Raw genomic sequence first — 24,707 nt, 5'->3', positions numbered from 1 at the left:
GGAGTTTCAGTTTCAACATCAGTCCTTCCAATGAATATTCAGGACTGATTTCCTTTAGGATGGACTGGTTGGATCTCCTTGAAATCCAAGGGAATCTGAAGTCTTCTCCAACACCACAGTACAAAAGCATCCATTCTTCGGCGCTCAGTTTTCTTTATAGTCCAACTCTCACATCCATACGTAACTACTGGAAAAACCATAGCCTTGACTAGATGGACCTTTGTTGGCAAAGTAATCTCATTGCTTTTTAATATGCTGTCTAGATTGGTCAAAACTTTTCTTCCAAGGAGCAAGCATCTTTTAATTTCATGGCTGCAGTCACCATCTGCAGTGATTTTGGAGCCCAAAAAAATAGTCTGTCACTGTTTCCACTGTTTCCCCATCTACTTCCCATGGAGTGATGGGACCAGATGCCATGATCTTAGTTTTCTGAATGCTGAGTTTTAAGCCAACTTTTTCACTCTCCTCTTTCACTTTCATCAAGAGGTACTTTAGTTCTTCTTCACTTTCTGCCATAAGGGTGGTGTCATCTGCATATCTGAGGTTTTTTATATTTCTCCCGGCAATCTTGATTCCAGCTTGTGCTTCATTCAGCCCAGCGTTTCTCATGGTGTACTCTGCATGTAAGTTAAATAAGCAGGGTGACGATATATAGCCTTGACGTACTCCTTTCCCTATTTGGAACCAGTCTGTTGTTCCATGTCCAGTTCCTACTGTTGCTTCCTGACCTGCATATAGATTTCTCAAGAGGCAGGTCAGGTTGTCTTGTATTCCCATCTCTTTCAGAATTTTCCACAGTTTGTGGTGATCCACAGAGTCAGCGGCTTTGGCATAGTCAATAAAGCAGAAATAGATGTTTTTCTGGAATTCTCTTGCTTTTTAAGTGTTAAGTGACATAGTGTTAAGAGTTATTTAATTCCAAAATTGACTAAACAATTAAAACAGTAATATGATTTGTGATTTTCTCTGCATTAAATAAATTTTGAAAAAAATACGCAGATTAAAGAAATTAGAGTTGTCTAATCTTAGGAATGGAGAAGGCAATGCACCCCACTCCAGTACTCTTGCCTGGAAAATCCAATGGACTGAGGAGCCTGGTAGGCTGCAGTCCATGGGGTTGCTAAGAGTCGGACACGACTGAGCGACTTCACTTTCATTTTTCACTTTCATGCATTGGAGAAGGAAATGGCAACCCACTCCAGTATTCTTGCCTAGAGAATCCCAGGGATGGGAGAGCCTGGTGGGCTGCTGTCTATGAGGTCGCACAGAGTCGGACACGACTGAAGTGACTTAGCAGCAATCTTAGGAAAGGAGAGCAATAAAGTAATTTCTGATTCTAGGACAGGGTGTTAAAGGCTTTAATAAAGAAACTATCAATCACTGATCTCCAAACAATTAAGAAAAAAGAAAAAACAAACATTTTAGAATGAAACTGAAAGTATAAAGTAAAAATATAAAGTATATGGCCAAATCATAAAAACAGTAATTTTAAAAGAGAATATATAGTCACCTTTTTTCAAGTCTTTAAACACTCATTCAATAGAATGATAAGCAGAAGATGGAGACAGATACATTCCTTCTTAGAGAAACCAATAATATTGATCAAATCAGCAATTTTTAAACTTTCTGGTAGTAGACTTTTATAACTTTTACAAATTTAAAAATTACTGAAGATTTGTATTGGGATTGACATATACACACTACTATATATAAAATAGATAACTATAACAATAAGGACTAACTTTATAACACAGAGAACTCTACTGAAGACTGCAATGACCTTTATAGGAAAAGAATCTAAAAAAGACTGGATACATGTATATGAATAACTGATTCACCATGCTGTAAAGCAGAAACTAACACAACATTGTAAATCAACTATACGCCAATAAAAATTTTTTAAAAAGATCTCTAAGAGCCTTACTTTATATGAGTTATTATGTAGAGATATTCATCACATTAAAAATTAAGATAAATTTATCCATTAAAAATAAACTCATTATATATTTCACATTCCTAATATCTTAAAATGAAAAATAACTATAGTTAAAAAAAATTAAGTGAACACAATGGCATTGTTTTACATGTTTACAAATCTATTTTTACATTTGGCTAATAGAAGACAAGACTCTCATAGTATTAAATCAGTTATGTTTCATTTGGGTTGAAGCACATGAAGAAAATTCAGCCGTATATAATTAGAAAAGAGAGAAATGTTTTAAAATAGCCTTTTCAGATAAGTGTGAATATTCATATTTGATACCAAAAACTCAACAAGTAGTCATTTCTTACAAATTACCTGCAGTATAAAATCTGAAATCTTATCAATGAACTTTTGCACTGTTTAAAAATCTACTGGTTTACCTTATATTTTGAATAAATCTTTTATCCATGCATACCTGCAAAAAATCATATACTTATCTTCTGAAAAATACTAATTCACTAAGTTATACAGATCTTCTAGATTTTGTCACATTTCATCATACAGTATTTTAAAAACTCATGTTAATTTATATCACTGTCAATTTTATTTAGAAAAGTCCCTGGGTATTGGGAAGCTGTCAAGCTTCAGGCAGTAAATATAAGCTTTCAAAATACCAATACTCACTGCAAGCTCAATCATCTTTTATTGTTGTTATTAGTTTAAAATGTTTTCATGAAAAAATAAGCATCAACATTTCAACTCACACCTCAAACAACAGTACAAGTGTTCTTCCTCAAAGCTATCAGCATACAAGAGCAGAAGTACTTTATGCATTCTTCTCATTTATAGACTACTTAAAAGATGTGTACTCAAGGACGGAGATTAATTAACATTAGTAATTCTATTGCTTCATCGAGGACATTTTAAGTAAAACTGGCGTTTGTTTTTTTTTTAATTTTATTTTTTTCATTTATTTTTATTAGTTGGAGGCTAATTACTTTACAGTATTGTAGAAAAAGAGACATAGATGTACAGAACAGACTTTTTTTTTTTTTAAAAAAAAACAGCAAGTATCTGACAGAGAGGAATACAGTAATTACTAGTAAGGTTCTTGTGCCACTGCCTTGATTCATTTAAAAGCATCGGCAGTTTTATCCTCCATTTTTTGCACTATCACCACAAATGTTAACACAGTGAAAAATGCAAATAACATCTTAAAATTAGTATAAAAATAGTTTTGATCTATTTTACCTACTTTAAAGTATCTCAGGATCTACAAGTCCCCAGAACATACTTTAAGACTCACTAGATTATATGAAAACAACTTAAATGTCTGTTCACAGATGAATAGATAAAAAAGATGTGGTACATATACACAATGAAATATTTACTAGTCAGCCATAAAAAAGAATGAAACAAAGCTCTTGAAGCAACATGGATGGACACAGAGATTACCATAATAAGTGAAGTAAGTCAGAAAGACAATTATCATGTGATATTACTTATATGTGGAATCTAAAATGTGACACAAACAAACCTAAATATGAAACAGAAACAAAATCAAGGACACAGAGAACAGACTGGTGGCTACCAAGGGGGAGGAGGGGTGAGGTAGGGTAGGAGTGAGAGTTTGAGATTAGCTGGTGCAAACTGATATATACAGAATGGATAAACAAGAGGGTTCTACTGTACAGAACAGGGAACTATATTCAACATTCTATGATAAACTATAATGGAAAAGATATGAAAAAGAATATATATGAATAACTGAATCACTTTATTGTACAGAAATTTATATAGCACTGCAAATCAACTACATTTGAATAAAACTAAAAGAAAAAAGACTCACTGGATTAGACAGATCTCTTAAATAAAGTTTTCCAATTTTATAAAGTATATTTTTTTTCATTTATTTTTATTAGTTGGAGGCTAATTACTTTACAATATTGTAGTGGTTTTTGCCATACATTGACATGAATCAGCCATGGATTTACATGTGTTCCCCATCCCGATCCCCCCTCCCTATAAAGTATATTTTAAGTTATACTATAAATTATTAAAAAGTATTTTGCTACTTGAGTTCTTTTATGTTAAAATAGACATATTACCTTAGTAGTAACATTCAAAGACATTTTACCATGGTATTCTAAGAAAGTTTTAATTAATCACATAACAAGACCTGATATTAAATATTATTGTTAGTGTTCAATATTCAGAAGCTAAAGCAACAGTTTCATAATCTCACTGAAAGTGTTCAAATAAAAAACAAAGACTGAATAGACTAAGTAATCAAGAATTAATCTACTTAGAGCATTACTGTCCAGCAGTGTATTTGTAGTATTTACCATCTAGTCAAAGAGATGAGTTTAATAACAATTGGATGATTTAAAATCTAAGTTATAGGAATTTCTGAGAACAAAGAATACTACAGGTCAGAGCAGTTGGTAATGAATTCATAAAAAGGCAGAAATCAAGTGAGGACTTAAAGGACAAGGAATTAGAGAAGAAACAAGACATTCCCAATTAGGGATTAACAAAAAAGCTAAGGGGGTGGCATTTTTAAAAGTGGGAAAAGCAAGAGGGAAGGCAACCGGTCTGACTGATATGATCATGTTGGAGAATAATGAGAGATTAGGCTGACTCGGTAGAATGAGGGCAGAGAAAAAATAAGGCTTTAGAAGTCTAGTAAAATAAGGCAAACAATAGTGTACCGCTACAGTTTTCTTATGACAGAACACTGAAAAGGATAAACTTTTAGCAAGATTAATCTAAACATGAGACTTGAAGAGGAAAAGACTTGCAAAAGGAACATTTAGGAGTCAAGTAATTTCAGTATTGGAAGAAGGGGTGGATAACGGTAAACAAAGTTTTAGGTAACAGGAATGGAAAGACATGAACCCAACAGATAAGATGGAGTGAACTCTGCATTAGTAACAGGTTAGGTAAAGGAGGTGAGTAAGTCAAGGATAATCTGAGGATATTTAGGGTTACAAATTTGAGAAATAATAAAACTATATGCTAGGCATCATGAAACATAACACATTCATTTAATTATACAAGCTTAATATGTATCTATTTTACAGACAAGGAAACTGAAATCCAGAGTAACTAATCTGTCTTGCTATTAAGTGTTTTAGGATTCCAGGGGGTGCTAGTGGTAAAGAACCCACCTGCCAAGGCAGGAGACGAAAGAGATGTGGGTTCAGTCCCTGGGTCAGGAAGATCTCCTGGAGAAGGGCACGGCAACCCACGCCAGTAATTTTGCCTGGGGAATCCCATGGACAGAGGAGCCTGGTGGGCTACAGTCCACAGGGGAACAGAGAGTCGGACACAAGTGAAACGACTTAGCACAATAAGTGTTTTAGGCACTCCTGACATACAGGCTTATCTGACTATAGAGATAAGAGGCTATCACAGTGTTGAAAGCCTAAAGACTATAGTCATCTGCCTATGCGGGTAGTTAGCTTTGCCATTTATAAGCTGCAGAGTTCTGATAAGTTGTTTAATCTCTGAGCTTCAGTTTTCTCACTTCTGAAATGCAGATGATAAACGACCTTACAGAGCTATAATGAGAATTAAATGAGACAGGCACGTAGAACAGTTAGTAGTGCCTACAAAACAGTAAGCCCTCAACATGTTTGCCATTATTTTATTAGTACAATATGTCAGTGTAATTAACATAGGGAAGATCCATTTTTGAAAGAAAAAATGTAAAATTTCAAACAAGATTAGGTGGAGGTGGCTTCTAAGTGGGTATTTTTAGAGAAATGAAAATAAGAGATAAATGAAAAATGGAGAGGTAATAGAAATACCTCTTTTTAAATAAAGAAATACCTATTTTATTTTTAAGAGGTTACAAAAATACCTACTTGATAATCATAGGCCTGAATAAACTATTCATGGAATTTTTCTCATTCACAAATCCTGATCATAAAGATAGTATCTGTGCAATGACTTTTCGAAAGGTCCTGTTTACTTTGTGTAAGATACTATGCTAGATGTTGGAAGTACAAAGGAAAAAGCTGTAATTTAGGTAGGCAAAGAGTAGGTTTACAAAATTACAAAACCAATGGGATAGTGTATACCACACAAGTTGATATTGATATTTTCAGTTTCAAGAAAATGTGTTACTTTTAGAAAAGTCTTTTCCGGTAACTGAACCCTTTAAAAGAAGGAAACTCAAATCTGATCAAGACTAGGTAAGGCAAACACATCAGTTTTTAACTTAAATTGCCTTGGACACCATTCCCTGCAGTTTTTTGATAGATGACAAGCACTTTTCTAGAACTGAAACATTGTAAATTAAACTACTACACTGTTATAAAGAATTCATACTAGGAAACATACTGAGGATCAAAATGTATTTACAGTAAAAAGAATATGTGAACTAGCCTCACAAATGAAACACATAATGAAAAAAATCATACTTAATAATTTAGGCATATTCAGTTTTACAAACTTTAGTTCACTATAATATCACATAACATGCACATATGCATGCATGTATTCTCAAAGACCAGAGTGTTTTTCCCCATTTCTCTAATCTGTTACCACCTGGTTCACAGTAATACTTACCCTAGTATTCTATTCATTCCGTGTCTAGCAGCATAGTGTAACGGAGTGTTGTGCTGGTAGGGCTCCCCGTAAGACGTGTTTGGATCCAGGGATTCTTTCAGCTGAGGGTTGCTTTCATATATTTGGCAGGCCAGGTTTTCATCACCATTGATGAGTGCTTTACGGAATTTGGTGGTTGAACTTCCCATGTTTTGTTTTGCTTTTTTCTGATAGACAATGGCACTTTTTTCCTTCACCCTTCAGCCACTTCTTAAATGCTTCTGCAACATGTTTCACATTCTAATGGCGGAAAAAATATTAGATTGTAAAACCAATAATTATGAAGCAGTATCCTAAGGAAAAAATACCATAATTAGGAATGCTAATAAAATCTAGGAGCATATATTATGTTTTACCAAATTTATCTTAATAGCCAAAAAAATCTCAAATGTTTACTACTGCCCAAGTTAACTTCTTAAACTGTAATATTTTCCCATACAGAAAGTGATGGTTTCACAGGCTGTACTTTATACTATAAAGTTAGTTATATACGTGGTCTTTTCAATTTTCTCCTTCACAGAGGCAGGAAATGAACTTGATTAAAATTTATGGTTGAATACACTTAAATTCTTGTATAAATTACATATAAATCTAATTCGGCCAATTTCTAGGATATGAAAAATATAGGAAATTTTGCTCATAAAAGAACTCCAGAATATGTTAAATTATAATAAAGTAAAATGAAATTGTTCAGTACTTAGAAGGACCTCAAAGAAAAGATTTTTCAAAAGTAAATGAATAAAACTAATCACAACTAATTACACACAGAATAATGAAATAGTGATTATTCTACCATAATACCATTACATTTATTTTCTTCTACTGTAAGTAATTCAAAACAAGGCTGAAAACATGAACTGTTTATACCTACTATATTTGGAAAGAGGTTCTAATAAAGATCACAGGTATTTACTACTGAAGCAATGTGAGGTGGGTAGGGGAAAGACAAGAAAACAATCACTTAATGTGGAGTATGAAACCTCACATTTACCTATACTAGCTATGTAACTGTAAACTGTAAACACCCTTTTAAAGCCTCAGGTTACTGTCTATACAGTAAAAGGAAACAACCATTTCTTAAGGACAATAGTAAGGATTATTAGAGCTACTTAAGTACCTACCACAGTATGCTTAATAAATGCTAGTTTTGTTCCATTCCAATAAATGTTTCTGAATCTAGTCTTCAGCCATTATTAAAATCAGTCATAAAGGAAACAGCCTATGCAAAGGAAGGTATGAAACAAAAGGTTTATTCAATTGGTGAGTGCCTCTAGGGTTGTGCTAATAAAAGATAAAACTGAAAATAGGTTGTGGCCAGATTAAGAAATGTATACTTTAACCGGTAAAGAATGGATGAAAGTGAAAGTGAAAATCACTCAGAGTAAGAAATATGTCTTTCCCTAATTTCCTAATTATCTTTTAATTGTGAAGGGCTCTATAGTTTTTGCTTTTAAGAAAGAAATATGTCTTTCTTATTCTTTATTTTTTTGTGGATATAAGGTAACACTTCAGTAGTATATGTGACATTAAAACTATACCTCCAATTGTGTTAATTAATGTTTGCACTCAGAGATTTTTGTTTACAATGAACTATACTATGGCTCAAATTTTAAAAATCTATTATAGTAAGAGGGTTAAGCTCAAGGGTCATATGTTAGGGGGGCGGAGGTGCATAGAACCAGCTGCTACAACAAGTAACCTTACAAGGGAGTATAAGATTCCTCAATAGATTCTTCCAGTTTGACATCATATTTCTAAAGGTTATCTTTAATACCAGTTAAATTAAGAGTAGGAGCCAATCATTTTGTTGAGGCCAACCTTCAGCCCATAATAATGACTTTAAAAATAGTTTACTTTTGCAGTAAAAGGTAACATATTAGGAGATAGATATTTATTTTTTAAGAACTTCATCTTCTATAAAAGATTTCTGGGAGTAGTTTATTAATTTAAGCACACTTGAGTTTTTGAGGTAATTTATTAACCTATGAATGAGGAAACTGAGAGACATGCATTGAATCATAGCAGCAGAAAGCACTATATTTAAATCATACCAGCCTATCTTTCCAAATTTAAAACTAAAAGCTTTTGAACATTCACAGGTTGTTGCTTGCCTTCATCATTATCTTATTGCTCTTGTCCAAGTCTAATGCTTCAGTAAGACTTAAATTTATACTACAGAATGTACAGGCAGTTTACAGTACCTCTAAACAAAGTAAGGTTTAGTGCAAGTATCAGCAAACTTTTCCCATAAAAGACCAGACAGTAAAATATCTACTTGTGAGTCATATGGCTCCGAGTCATATGATCTCTGTCATAAGTACTCAACTTGGCTGTTACAGCTTGAAAGCCACAGGTAGTATCTAATTGCAGAATAGCTGTGGTTGTGTTCTATAAATTTCATCTACAAAAGTAAGATCCGAGATGTGGTCCATTAGCTGTAGGCTGCCAGCTAACTCCTGATGTGGTGGGAGGAAAATAGCTGGTTTGGAATCCCACATCTGCTTCTCAGTACTGATAACACAAATCATTTAACCTCTCTGTACCTTAATTTTTTCTTATGTAAAAAAGGGATAAGGCCACCTATCCTGCAGAATTGTCAAGATTACCTAGGTTTAAGTATGTAATACAGTGCATAGTAGGTACTCAATAAATTTTACCTCCCTTCTTCTATCTGTAAGCCATTGGTTAAGAGTTGCTGCCTTTAAAGAACTCAATACTCAAATTCTTTTCAAAAGACAGTGAAACCTTAAGAAAAATGTCACCTACTCTATGTTTTATATCAGAACTGATATATAGCTGGTAGTCTAAACTTCATCATTTATTTAGGGGTCTGACCTTTGACAAGATAAATACTATGTATTTTTTTTTAACAGTCTTCTGAATCAAAGTTAACTCCTCTTTAACTAATATTCTAGGTCACTGCCAGTATTAACAAGGTCTCTCAGTGTAAGTGAAAGGCATACAGAATTCAGTACAAAGCCAGAGCAGGAGACAGAAGTTCACACTGGAGGTACATGGAAAACACACACATACACACATAAACATATGTAAAGCAGAGAGTTGGAGGTCTTACTCCAAAATGTTGCTACAAATGCAATATAGTTAAGTGATTTGGGAATTAACTTGCCTAACTGCATATTAAATTGAAGTCAGGTGTAGCTTTAATGTTGATGGTTTCCTGCAAGAAGTTCATGAACATTGGCAGTCTACAGAAAAACTTGTGGGTATTAAAGAATACTATCAAAATGATCTGAGCTGAGAAAAATCTCTTAACCAAGATGACAACTTCCTTGTAATACACATTCCAGAAACAAAATGTCCAGACAAACATGAAAGTATTATGCTGACAGCTCTAGAAAACTCATTGTGGCAGTTTGGCTGTCTGAGGTTTCTGAGCAACCAAGGAAAGAGATAGTCCAACAAATTCTGGCTGCTGCTGGATACCATTTGTAACTATACAGTTTTCACTGTATGGAAAAGGATGCTGCAGTTAGTAAAGAAAGAAGTGAAAACAGCTGCAAAGGGCAGCAACTGAGTGCTTCTTTTTGCCAAACTGGCAGATGAACACTGAAAACAGTTAGCGTGAGGACCACGGGTGGAAAGTTGCTCAAACACGGGATACAACCACTGTATGCAGCAGCACTCTTAGAATTATTCTATTTCCTATTAAAACATAATTATCTACAATCATCAGAGAACTGTAAGTTCTAAACTCCCCACTAGCAAAATTTTCAAGTAGCTAAAATTTTTCTTAGATGGTATTCAGCTTTCATACATTTGACTTTACAACCACTGAAAATATGTAGTGCTCAAAAGGAATACTTTGGGCTCCGGTGTTAAGCTAATGTCAGGGAAGAGCTCCATTTTAGCAGGTCTGGTATATCTGATTATTTAGTAGGGTTTGCTTGCGCAATTTCTGAATGCTATGTTGTCCTTATTTCCTGGACATAGGTAAAAATGTCAAATTGGAAGCATTTTAGTGTGCTGTGAAGAAACCAGAGTCTTAAAACTGATGCAACCGGGAAAAAGAAATACTTATGCCTCAAACTGAGGCTGTCTAAACTTAAATCAACTGTATATTCAGTTAAAAAAAGATAAATATAACACACCATTTACAAAGCATTAGAAATTTGTAAACAAATATTATTTTAAGAGGTAATAATTATGAGATGAACCTAACAAAAAAGATACTGTAGTTCCAAAGACAAAGAAAAAGCCACAATGAGATGGTAGGAGGGGCAAATTCGCAATATAATCAAATCACAACTTGCAAACTGGAAAATAATTATATCATGAAGTTCTCCTACAGAAGAGAAAGTTCTGAACCCCATGTCAGGCACCCCCATCCAGGAAGGACCCCTGCAAGGACTCATGTGCACTAGGATCTAGGGTGAAGTAGTGACTCCACAGGGCCCTGGACCAGACCTGCCTACAGGTCTTGAAAGGTCTCCTGAGGAAGCTGGGGTTGGCTGTAGCTCACTTAGGCACAAGGACATCAGTGCCAGAGGCCCCAGGGCATGCTCCTTGGTGAGAGCTCTACTGGAGGTCACCATTTTGGCACTGCAACCTTGTTTCACCTGGAGGATCCAGTGGTGGGATGCCTCAGACCAAAAAATCAACATGGTGGGAGCACAGCCCTACCCGACAGCTAACAGGTTGCCTATAAGTCATCCTGAGCCCACAACTGGCTCTAAACACATCACTTGACAGAGCCTTGATAACCAGAGGGATAAGACCCAGCTCCACTCACGAGGGGTCAGGCACCAGTCCCTCTTACTAGGAAGTGGGCGCAAGTCCCTGGACCAATCTCATTCACCAAGGGGCACATAATCCAGTAATCATGATACCTACTCAAAGGTGGTGAAAACCTACAGCCACACAAAAACCTGCAAATGGCTATTTTCTGTAGTTGTTTAATTGCTCATTCGTGTCAAACTCTTTGCAACCCCATGGACTGTAGCCTGCCAGGCTCCTCTGTCCATGTGATTTTTCAGGCAACAATACTAGTGTGGGCTGCTATTTCCTTCTCCAGGGGATTTTCCTGACCCAGGAATGGAACCCATGTCTCCTGCACTCGCAGGCGGATTCGTTACCGTTGAGCAACCAGGGGAACCCACCTGGATGTCTGCAGCAGCTCCATTCACAACTACCAAAACTTGGGAGCAAATAAGACGCCCTTAAATAAGTGAAGGAATAAATTAACTGTGGCACATACAGACAATGGAACAGAATTCAGCACTATAAAGAAATCAGCTATCAAATCATGAAAACACATGAGGAACTTTAATTGTACATTAGCAAGAAAGAGAAGCCAATCTGAAAAGGCTACAGACTACAAGATTCCAACTACATGACATTCTGAAAAAGATAAAACTATCCACAATTTTAAAAAGATAAGTGATCACCAGGGCTGGCGGCAAGGGAAGGATGAATAGAGGGAGAACAGTGAATTTTTAGGGTACTGAAAGTATGCTATATGATATTCTAATAATGGATGTGTAGTATTAATACATTTGTCCAAATCTACAGAATGTTAAACACTAAGAGTGAATCCAAAGGTATACTGGATTTTGAGTGATTCTATCGTGTTAATGTAGGTTCACCAGCTTAACAAATGGACCATTCTGGTGAGTAATGCTGATAATGGAGGAGGCCATAAACACACGGGGCTAGGGAATATGTGGGAAATCTCAGTGCCTTCCTTTTCATTTTGCTGTGAACCAATAAAGCCCTAAAACAGATTCTTAAAAAAAAAAAAAAAGACTTGAATCCTAATCTTTATGTTAATCTCTGGGCACTAGCTTCCTTGACAACACAATGAACATGAGCTATTATGAAAAATAAAACTGAAAGTAAAGTATTTAGCACAGTGACTAATGAAGAAGGCATTTCATAAATCTGTGTACTTTCCCCTGGGTGTGTGTATGTGTGTGTTTTTTCCAGAAGCCATTTTATACTTACTTATCGGTTCAGAACTTTAGGACAGTTTAAAGAGATAGAAATTTAACCACCAGATAGACTGTATATGACTATCCAAATCTAAGTTGTGAGAAAACTTCGAAATGGTATTTTATCATTATGTACTTATAATTCATTTCTGAATAGTGCTGGAAACTAAAATTACTTAAGTAAACCAATACATATGCAATAAAAAGAAACAGAAAAGACAAGGAAATATGTTAGGTTAAAATTAGTTCATTTTAAACCAAAATTTTCATCAGTTCAGTTCAGTCGCTCAGTCGTGTCTGACTATTTGCGACCCCATGGACTGCCGCATGCCGGGCTTCCCTGTCCATCACCAACTCCCGGAGTTAACTCAAACTCATGTCCATCACCTTTGGTGATGCCTTCCAACCATCTCATCCTCAGTTGTCCCCTTCTCTTCTCGCCTTCAATCTTTCCCAGCATCAGGGTCTTTTCCAGTGAGTTGCTTCTTTGCATAAGAAGCCAAAGTACTTACACATACTTATAAGTATACTTAGAAGTATCTCTTACTTTTACAAAAATAATGACAAATATACTTATATTATTTAATATTGTTAAAAAGGTTTATTCCCCCTATCAAGATCCTAATTTTAATTTAGGGTGTTCTGCCCACAGGAAATTCAAGACTAAGAGGAAATCAATTCTTTTTATGCAAACTAATGTTCTCTCAAGGTTTTCCTATCAAAAATGAGCTTAAAACTTCATAATGACTCTTATAATTTACAATATTATTAATTTAAGAAAGCTCTAGGGAAAATTACAAAAATTAGAAGAAACAGTAACACCGAAAGGATATGAGCACCTAAAATCTACAACTTTAAACAGTATATTCTAAATATACATCACTAGTATTAGAATTATGCTGCACATAAATGATTCTTTTAATTGTTAATAATATAGTTTTTATTTACTATGTTGAGTATAAGTCATAAGTATGATACTGTCTGGTCTTTCTAACTTCTGAAACTGTGTGCATGTTAAAAACTGAATCAAATTCCAATTTTTGGAGTTTTAAATTTTGTAACATTTATAGATAAACATCTAATCTCTCAGTATTGGAAAGTTACTAGCACCACCTATTACAAAACCATACGAAGAGAAGTGGAGAAAACAAAAGAAGGGAAGCTGCCAATTTTCTTCTTCTGTCAGTCTTTTATTCACAATAAGCTATTTGAAGATCATCAACAGGGACAAGGATGAGTGACTGATAATCTCTGATGTCACCACCCCACTTATATATTCAAGTGAGAGGGAAACCCAGAAGGGTAACAATGTTTGGATCTTACTTGCTGATCATCCTTCAGATACAAGTAAGATAAATAAAAACATCATTGTTTTTCTATTTCCCAAATATAAAATGGATCCCTTTACCAAAATTTCATTTTCAATTCCTTGTATGGAACTTAAAACCTAATTTTATTAATAATTTTAAACTGCTTCATTTTATTTCTAGAGCATATCTAAGGAAAGGTATTTCAATGTATGAAAATTCATAAACTAAGTGTTCATAACTCAAGAAATAACAGAACTTACAATCTCCTTAAAAAAGAAAAATCACTAGAAATACCTATAATGCAATAAATGAATTACACTTCAAAATAAAATCACAATGAGTTTTAAGTCTTAAAAAAATCTTTTCAATATCTCTCATCATAAACTAGTCAAATACAGTATTATTTTAACTTTCAATTTAAGAGGAGAATATACATCTACTTGAATCTAAAATACATGAAAGAAAATTATTCTAATACTCAAACATACAAGTAGCTCAACTGCTTTTAAATTTTCAATTTCCAAGAAACTATGAACAAATATTTCTCAGTTTAGGTTCCAATTAAGTAAATTATGGTAAATCCATTCAACAGAATGCTAGGATACATTAATTAAAATCATTTTTATAATTTTATTTTATGTGGAAAAAAGCTTTTACCATAAATAAATGTTACATATATTATCAGCACCACTTAAAAAATATATATTCATAGAAAAAGACTAAGGAAACACATATCACCCTATTAACTCTGAAGGGAAGAACTATGCCAATTGCACTTGGAATTCTTCCTCTATTCTTCTTGGCATTAAAAAAAAGTATTTAAAATAGATCTAGTAAAAATGGTCATAAAAGGGAGAACTTGACAGGAATACAGTAACAGTAGGATTTTAACACTCTACTTATCATCAATGGATACATGATCCAAACAGAAAATCAACTGGGAAACAATGGCATTACATAACAAACTAGACCAGTTGTACTTAACAGTTACAAAATATTCCATCTAAAATCAGCAAGATATATATTCAAGTTCACATGGAATGCTCTCCAGTATAGGTCACATGCTAGGTCATCAGGCAAGTTCCAATGAATTTAAAAGGACAGAAATTATATCAAGCTTCTTTTCTGATCTCAACAGTATAAAACCAGAAATCAAATACAGGAAGAAAACTGTGAAAAACAAAAACACATAGACACTGTGCACCTCAGAAAACAAGAAAAATCTCAAATAAACAAGCTAAACTGTCATGTAAAGGAATTAGAAAAAGAATAAACCAAACTAAAAGCCAGCGGAAAGAAGGAAACAGTAAAGATCAGAGACCAAAAAAACAAACTAGAGAACCCCTCCACTCAGAAAAGATCAATGAAATAAGGAGTTGTTTTTCTTTTTTAAACATAAAATTATTAAGCCTTTACACAGGCTCATTAAGAAAAGACAGAGGACCCAAACAACAAATTAATAGGTGAAAGAGAAGAAATTACAACCAATATCACAGTAACATAGACAATCATAAGAGAACACTATGAAGAGTTATATGCCAACAAATTCAGCAACCTGGAAGAAATGGATACATTCCTGGAAACATTCACTCTTGCAAAGCTGAATCAGGAAGAAATAGATAATTTGAATAGACTGATACTAGTATTAAAACTGAATCAGTAGTTAAAAACCTCCCAACAAAGAAAAGTCCAGAACCAGACAGCTTCCCAAGTGAATTCTACCAAACATATAAAGAAGAGTTATACCTAGCCTTCTCGAATTATTCAGAAAAACTGAAGAGGAGGTCACAGTCCTAAGTACATTCTAAAGTCCACCACTACAGATATCAAAACCAGGCAAAGACACTATGAAAAAGAAAATTATTTCAATATCCTTGATGAATATAGATGTGAAAATCCTAAACAAAATATTAGCAAACCAAATTCAGCAATATACATAAAGGACTATAAATCATGGTCAAGTGGGATTCATTCAGGGGAAGTAAAGATGGTTCAATATCTATAAATCAATGAATGGGATATACCACGTTAACAAAACAAAAAATAAAAATCATATGATCATCTCAATAGGTACAGACAGATCCCCTGACAAAAATTTAACTTCCATTCATGAGAAAAACCCTCAACAAAGTTGGTATTAAGGGAACATATCTCAACATAACAAAGTCCATTTATAACAAATCCACAGCTAATTCATGTTAAATGGCAGAAGAGTAAGTAAAAAAACAATCCCAGTGACCACTGCATTAAAAAGAATGAAATACCTAGAAATAAACACACCAAGAAGGAAAAATCTACACTCTGAAAACTATAAGACATTGATAAAGGAAACTGAGATTGATACAAATAAATGGAAAAGCATTCCATACTCATGGACTGGAAAGAGTAATACTGTTTAAAGGTCCATAAACCTAAAGCAATCCTTATCAAAACACCCTTGACAATTTTCACAAAATTAGAACAAAAAATCCTAAAATTTTGTGGTACAGAATCACAAAAGGCCCCAAATAGTCAAAATAATCTCGAGAAAAAAGAGCAAACCTGGAGGTATCACACTCCCTTAACTTCAGGATATAATACAATGCTACAGGTAAAAAAAAAAAGGTAAGGTTCAGTTCAGTTCAGTCACTCAGAAGTGGCTGATCCCTTCAGACCCCACGGACGCCAGACATTCCTGTCTATCACCAACTCCTGGAGTTTACTCAAACTCATGTCCATCAAGTCGGTGATGCCATCAAACCATCTCATCCTCTGTTGTCCCCTTCTCCTCCTGCCTTCAATCTTTCCCAGCATCAGAGTATCTTCAAAGGAGTCAGTTCTTTCCATCAGGTGGTCAAAGTATTGGAGTTTCAGCTTCAGCATCAGTCCTTTCAATGAATATTCAAGACTGATTTCCTTTAGGATGGATTGGTTGGATCTCCTTGCAGTCCAAGGGACTCTCAAGAGTCTTCTCCAACACCACAGTTCAAAAGAATCCATTCTTCGGTGCTCAGCTTTCTTTATAGTTCAATTCTCACATCCATACATGACCACTGGAAAAGTAATAGCTTTGACTAGATGGACCTTTGTTGGCAAAGTAATCTCACTGCTTTTTAATATGTTGTCTAGGTTGGTCCAAACTTTTCTTTCAAGGAGTAAGTATCTTTTAATTTCATGGCTGGAGTCACCATCTGCAGTGATTTTGGAGCCCCTAAAATAAAGTCTGTCATTGTTTCCACTCTTTCCCCATCTATTTGCCATGAAGTGATGGGACCCGATGCCATGATCTTAGTTTTCTTAATGCTGAGCTTTAAGCCAACTTTTTCACTCTCCTCTTTCACTTTCATTAAGAGGCTCTTTAGTTCTTCTTTGCTTTCTGCCATAAGGGTGGTGTTATCTTCATACCTGAGGTTATTGCTATTTCTCCCGGCGATCTTGATTCCAGCTTGTGCTTCATCCAGCCCAGTGTTTCTCATGATGTACTCTGAATATAAGTTAAATCATCAGGGTGACAATCTACAGCCTTGACATACTTCTTTTCCTATCTTGAACCAGCCTGTGGTTCCATGTCCAGTTATAACTGTTGCTTCCTGACCTACATACAGGTTTCTCAAGAGGCAGGTCAGGTGGTCTGGTATTCCCCTCTCTTTCAGAATTTTCCACAGTTTACTGTGATCCACACAGTCAACGGCTTTGGCATAGTCAATTAAGCAGAAGTAGATGTTTTTCCGGAGCTCTCTTGCTTTTTTAATGATCACCAAATGTTGGCAATTTGATCTCTGGTTCCTTTACCTTTTCTAAAACCAACGTGAACATCTGGAAATTCACACTTCATGTTTTTTGAAGCCTAGCTTGGAGAATTTTGAGCATTACTTTACTAGAGATGAGTGCAATTGTGCGGTAGTTTGAGCATTCTTTGGGATTGCCTTTCTTTGGGACTGGAATGAAAGCTGACCTTTTCCAGTCCTGTGGCCACTGCTGAGTTTTCCAAGTTTGCTGGCATACTGAGTGCAAGACTTTCAGGTATCATCTTTTAGGATTTGAAATAGCTCAACTGGAATTCCATCACCTCCACTAGCTTTGTTCGTAGTGATGCTTCATAAGCATCACTTGACTTCACATTCCAAGATGTCTGGCTCTACGTGAGTGATCACACCCATGATTATCTGGGTCATGAAGATCTCTTTTGTACAGTTCTTCTGTGTATTCTTGCCACCCCTTCTTAATATCTTCTGCTTCTGTTAGGTCCATGTCATTTCTTTGTGACTCCATGGACTATAAACCACCAGGTTCCTCTGTCCATGGGATTCTCTGGGCAAGAAAAATCGAGTGGGTTACCAGTTGCTTCTCCAAGGGATCTTCCCGAGCCAGGGATCAAACCAGGGTCTCCCACATTGCAGGGAGATTCTTTACCATCTGAACCACCAAGGAAGCCTAGCTAGGACATGGAAGCAACCTGAACATCCATCAGCAGAGGAATGGGTAAAGAAGATGCAATACATATATATAACTAAATATTATTCAGCTGTAAAAAGGAAGGAAATTGTGCCACTTGCAGAGATGTGGATGGACCTAGAGACTCACACAGAATGAAGTAGAAAGAAAAAAGCAAGTGTCATTTAGTATCACTTATATATGGAACCTAGAAATTGATACAGATGAACTTAATTACAAAGTAGAAATAGAGACACAGATGTAAACAAACTTATGGATACCAAGGGGGAAGGAGGGGTGGGGTGAATTGGGAGGCTGGGATTGACATATATACACCACAATGTAAAAAACAGATAACTAAAGAGAACCGACTATACAGCTCAGGGAACTCAGTGCTCTGTGGTAACCTAAATGGGAAGGGAATGGGAGGGGACATGTGTATGGCTGACACATTTTGTTACATAGCAGAATCTAGCACAGTACTGTAAAGCTACCACACTCCAATAAAAATTAAATAAATACATAAAATAGAAAGCAAACAAGCAAACACATATAACAAAACAAACTGAATCATGAATACAGAGAACAAGTGAGTGACTACCAGAGGGTGGACGGGCAAAACAGAGGAAGGGGATTAAAGGGGACTGAGAGGTATTAATACAAACTACTGTGTGAAATAAGTAAGATGCAAGGATGCAATATACTGTGGGCCTCCCACTGAAGCACAGAGGTAAAGAATCTGCCTGCCAATACAGGAGATGCAACAAGAGATGTGGATTCGATCCGCATCTGGGTTAGGAACATGCCCTGGAGTAGGAAATGGCAACCCACTCCAGTATGCGTGCCTGGAAAATTTCACGGAGAGAAGAGCCTGAAAGGCTATAGTCCATGGGGTCACAAAGAGTCGGACACCACTGAAGGACACACACACATACACAACATACAGTATACAGAATATAATCAACATTTTATAATAACTTTAAACAGATCATAATCTATAAAAATAATCATTATATTGTGCACTCGAAACTAATGTAACATTGTAAATCAATCATACTTCAATAAAAAATAAAAGTAAAACTGACCTAATATGACTGTGACATTTAAAAGTAATAACATAGGATTCAAGTTTTAGATTATATAAGTTAACAATGCATAATTATATATAAATTATTATATAATATAAATTCTACTTACATTTAGTGTCAAAAATATATTTACCATAAACTTAACAGAAATATAAGACTCCTGCTGCTGCTAAGTCGCTTCACTCGTGTCTGACTCTGTGTGAGCCCATAGACGGCAGCCCACCAGGCTCCCCCGTTCCTGGGATTCTCCAGGCAAGAACACTGGAGTGGGTTGCTATTTCCTTCTCCAATGCATGAAAGTGAAAAGTGAAAATCAAGTCGCTCAGTCGTGTCCGACTCTTAGCGACCCATGGACTGCAGCCCACCAGGCTCCTCCGTCCATGGGATTTTCCAGGCAAGAGTACTGGAGTGGGTTGCCATTGCCTTCTCTGATATGGAAACAAATATTGTTGGGATTAAAAAAGATCTAAATAAATGGAGAAAGGAAGGAAAGAAACAGATGAGAAAGACTAAGAGGTAAAAACTTCCAGTTGCAAAATGAATGAATCACGGATATGAAATGTACAGCATGGGGAATATAGTCAATAACTATGTAATATCTTTGCATGATGACATGTGGTAACTAGACTTATCACAGTGATCAGTTAGAAAAGTAGAGAATATCAAATCATATGTTGTATAACAGGAACTAACACAGTGCTACAGGTTAATAATTCTTCTGAAACAAGCTCACAGATCAGATCTGAAATTATGAGAGGTGGCAGGGGTGGGGTGGGGTGGGGGAGGACTGGATGAAGAAAGTCAAAAGGTACAAACTTCTAGCTTTAAGGTAGGTATTAGAGACGTACAAAATTATAAACGTAATCAACACTGCTGAATGTTACAGATGAAAGTTGTTAAGAGAGGAAATTATAAGAGTTCTTATCACAAGAAAAAAATTTTCCCATTTCCTTAATTCTATGTCTATACGGGATGAAGGATGCTCACTAAACTTGCTGTGATAACCACTTTAATGAAGTATGTAAATTAAACCATTATGCTATACACTGAACACTTATCCAGTGTGTTATGTCAAGGAAGGAAGACAGGGAGAGAAAGAAAGAAAGAGAGAGAAAGAAAAAGAAAGAGGGAGGGAGGGTTGGAAGAAGAAAAAGGGTAGGTAAACTATGTTTATAGATTGGAAGACTAAATACAGGATTGCAAAAATCCTAGAACATATTCAGCAAACTTGAAAAAAGGGATGGTGAGACAACTTAATTATCCGATTTCAAGATGGTGTTATACTAGCATAAAGGTTTAGCAAATAGATTAATGGAACAGAATAAAGTCCTCAGAAATATAATCAATAGCATTATGGTGCTGGGACAATTCAATAGAGGAAAGTTAAGTCCTTTCATCAAATGACAACAAGTAATAGATATCCATTTGGGAAAAAACTGAACCTTCACCCTTATCTCAGAAGATGTGTAATAACAGATCCTGGATCTTACTGTAAAACTTAAGCTGATAAATTCAGTATACAGAATGAATTAAGAACTTCTATTAAGTGATATGAACAAAAACCAAAAGAATACAGTGACAGACTACAATATTGTTTCCAATTATTCACTTCTCTCTCTATAGGAGGATTTTATTTCCTTGCCATTTACACCAGTGTTGGCCATTTGATCTGCTGTGGCCAATGAAATATGAGTAGAATGAGCATGACATTTCTGAACCAAAGCTTTGAGAGTCATCATGTAATGGCTGCTCTTTGTTTCAATGCCATAAGACCCAGGCAGTAGCTTCTCCTTCAACCTGGCTCAGAATGAAGACATGAAGCAAATCTGAGAAGATCTGTATCTGACATGTAACTGAATAAAAAATGCTTGTTGTCCAGAATATTACTAGAGCTAATCAATGAATATTGTAAAGTTGCAGGATATAAAATTAACACACAGAAATCCCTTGCATTCCTATACACTAACAATGAGAAAACAGAGAAATTAAGGAAACAATACCATTCACCATTTCAACAAAAAGAATAAAATACTTAGGAGTATATCTACCTAAAGAAACAAAAGACCTATACATAGAAAACTATAAAACACTGATAAAAGAAATCAAAGAGGACACAAACAGATGTAGAAATATACCATGTTCATGGATTGGAAGAATCAATATTGTCAAAATGGTTATACTACCCAAAGCAATCTAAAGATTCAATGCAATCCCTATCACGCTACCAATGGTATTTTTCACAGAACTAGAGCAAATAATTTCACAATTTGTATGGAAATACAAAAAACCTCGAATAGCCAAAGTAATCTTGAGAAAGAAGAATGGAACTGGAGGAATCAACCTGCCTGACTTCAGACTATACTACAAAGCCACAGTCATCAAGACAGTATGGTACTGGCACAAAGACAGAAATATAGATCAATGGAACAGAATAGAAAGCCCAGAGATAAATCCACGAACCTATGGACACCTTATCTTCGACAAAGGAGGCAAGAATATACAATGGAAAAAAGACAACCTCTTTAACAAGTGGTGCTGGGAAAACTGGTCAACACTTGTAAAAAAAAGAAACTAGAACACTTTCTAACACCATACACAAAAATAAACTCAAAATGGATTAAAGATCTAAATGTAAGACCAGAAACTATAAAACTCCTAGAGGAGAACATAGGCAAAACACTCTCTGACATAAATCACAGCAGGATCCTCTATGACCCACCTCCCAGAATATTGGAAATAAAAGCAAAAATAAACAAATGGGACCTAATGAAACTTAAAAGCTTTTGCACAACAAAGGAAATTATAAGCAAGGTGAAAAGACAGCCCTCAGATTGGGAGACAATAATAGCAAACGAAGCAACAGACAAAGGATTAATCTCAAAAATATACAAGCAACTCCTAAAGCTCAATTCCAGAAAAATAAATGACCCAATCAAAAAATGGGCCAAAGAACTAAACAGGCATTTCTCCAAAGAAGACATACAGATGGCTAACAAACACATGAAAAGATGCTCAACATCACTCATTATCAGAGGAATGCAAATCAAAACCACAATGAGGTACCATTACATGCCAGTCCGGATGGCTGCTATCCAAAAGTCTACAAGCAATAAATGCTGGAGAGGGTGTGGAGAAAAGGGAAACCTGTTACCCTGTTGGTGGGAATGCAAACTAGTACAGCTGCTATGGAAAACAGTGTGGAGATTTCTTAAAAAACTGGAAACAGAACTGCCATATGACCCAGCAATCCCACTTCTGGGCATACACACTGAGGAAACCAGATCTGAAAGAGACACGTGCACCCCAATGTTCATCGCAGTACTGTTTATAATAGCCAGGACATGGAAGCAACCTAGATGCCCATCAGCAGACGAATGGATAGGGAAGCTGTGGTACATATACACCATGGAATATTACTCAGCCGTTAAAAAGAATTCATTTGAATCAGCTCTAATGAGATAGATGAAACTGGAGCCCATTATACAGAGTGAAGTGAGCCAGAAAGATAAAGACCAATACAGTATACTAACGCATATATATGGAATTTAGAAAGATGGTAACAATAACCCTATGTGCAAAACAGAAAAAGAGACACAGATGTACAGAACAGACTTTTGGACTCTGTGGGAGAAGGCGAGGGTGGGATGTTTCAAGAGAATAGCATCGAAACATGTATATTATCTAGGGTGAAACAGATCACCAGCCCAGGCTGGATGCATGAGACAAGTGCTTGGGCCTGGTGCACTGGGAAGACCCAGAGGAATCTGGTGGAGAGGGAGGTGGGGGCGGGGGGGATCGGGAGGAGGAATACATGTAACTCCATGGCTGATTCATGTCAATGTGTGACAAAAACCACTACAATATTGTAAAGTAATTAGCCTCCAACTAATAAAAATAAATGGAGAAAAAAAATGCTTGTTCTTATAAACCACTTAAATTCTGCAGTGATTTGTTTTTATAGCATAATTTGGTGCAAGCTATTATAGGACTGTATCAACGATTCACAGTAAACCCCAAAAACCTAAAAACATGGCTAAAACAGACAAAGTTTATATTTATCACGTAACTATAAATCAGGAAGGAGGTAGCCCAAAGCTCTTATATAACCTATAAACTATATAATGTCATCAATGTCCTGAGCTCCCCCAATTTTATACTCTGCCATTTTTAGCTTGTAGGCTTTATCCTCATAGTTGTAAAATGGCTGCAACAGCTCCAGACTGTACCCTTGTTAAATCTCATTAGGCTGATCTAGATCACATAGCTATCAGTAACTTCAAGGAGAACTGGAGAATAGTTTTCACCTTTTAAAGTTTCCATAGTTGAACCAGGAAGAAAGAAAAGATTTAAAAATAAAGATTGGGTCAACATACATAAAGTGTGGGTCACAGATGCCACTTCTACTTACCAGACTAGTAGGAGAGCCTGGAAATGAACTGAAGTGCTTATTTATTACTGGTGGGAAGTATAATTTGAAACAATAATTTAATTATTTTAAAGTATTTGTTCATGTTGAAAATGAATATATCACAGGCCTAGAAAACCTACTCCTATATATATATATTCTTATATAATCTTATAATATCTATATATTCTTATATATTTACTTTTATATTTAAAGGAGACATAACAAGGCCAATTTATTTCTTTTAATAAACTAAAAATGTGTGTGTTAGTCGCTACAGTCATGTCCAACTCTTTGAGACTCTATGGATTGTAGTCTGCCAGGTTTCTCTCTCCATGGGATGCTCCATGCAAGAATACTGGGGTGGGCTGCCATGCCTTTCTCCAGGGGCTCTTTCCAACCCAGGTACTCTTCCCAACCCAGGGATCAAACCCACACCTCCTGCATTATAAGCAGATTCTTTACCCAATGAGCCATCAGGGAAGCCGAGACTTAAAAGTATCAGAGTATATTTATGTATGAAAGGTAATTCTGTGGGATTTTTATTTCCATAAATAAATATATATATATACACACACACACATAAACACATTCAGCATGTATATGTGTGTTTGTACCAGGTTATGATAATGTTACTTCTTACTGTGGGTTATGGTTTTAAAAAACTAACAGATAATTGTCTTAGGATAACTCCTGACAGGTACACAAAGAGAGCTGTATACTTACACTTATTTTGTAATTATTTATATTAGGAGGGCTTGGCAACCAGCAGACTCTACTGTACCATAAAACTGGCTGAATGGTTTCATTGTGGATCCCAACTGTACAATGTTTAGGTCTGTTCTTTTAGGCTAAACAGAAGAAGGAAGCTGGGGTAGATCTGACCAGTTAGTACGTATACTCCCACCTAAGCCCATTTCCAGAATGATACACACTCTCAGCGGGCTGTCCCTGTGCTTCTAGCACACTTTGTTCAGATAGCATACATCATGTTTTCTTCCAAAC

General features: G+C 35.6%; 1 protein-coding gene across 4 annotated transcripts in view; it reads right to left on the bottom strand.

Moving 5' to 3' along the window:
• The window catches only part of ANKIB1 (ankyrin repeat and IBR domain containing 1), a 155,148-nt gene that overhangs the window by 89,311 nt on the left and 41,130 nt on the right, over positions 1 to 24,707 (bottom strand). For 2 of the 4 annotated variants that reach the window (XM_065938580.1, XM_065938578.1), the window contains exon 2: positions 6,500 to 6,778. In XM_065938580.1, the coding sequence (XP_065794652.1) occupies positions 6,500 to 6,687 (188 nt within the window). In that variant the 5' untranslated portion in view covers positions 6,688 to 6,778. Of the gene's footprint in view, positions 1 to 6,499; positions 6,779 to 7,659; positions 7,758 to 24,707 lie in introns of those variants that run through there. The other 2 variants (XM_065938579.1, XM_065938582.1) reach the window with 2 other exon arrangements.

The sequence above is a fragment of the Muntiacus reevesi genome, chromosome 6, assembly GCF_963930625.1.
Source record: "Muntiacus reevesi chromosome 6, mMunRee1.1, whole genome shotgun sequence".
Classification (NCBI taxonomy): Eukaryota; Metazoa; Chordata; class Mammalia; order Artiodactyla; family Cervidae; genus Muntiacus; species Muntiacus reevesi.
The sequence above is the reverse complement of the archived record's forward strand: the minus strand, read 5'-3'. Positions and strand labels throughout refer to the sequence as shown.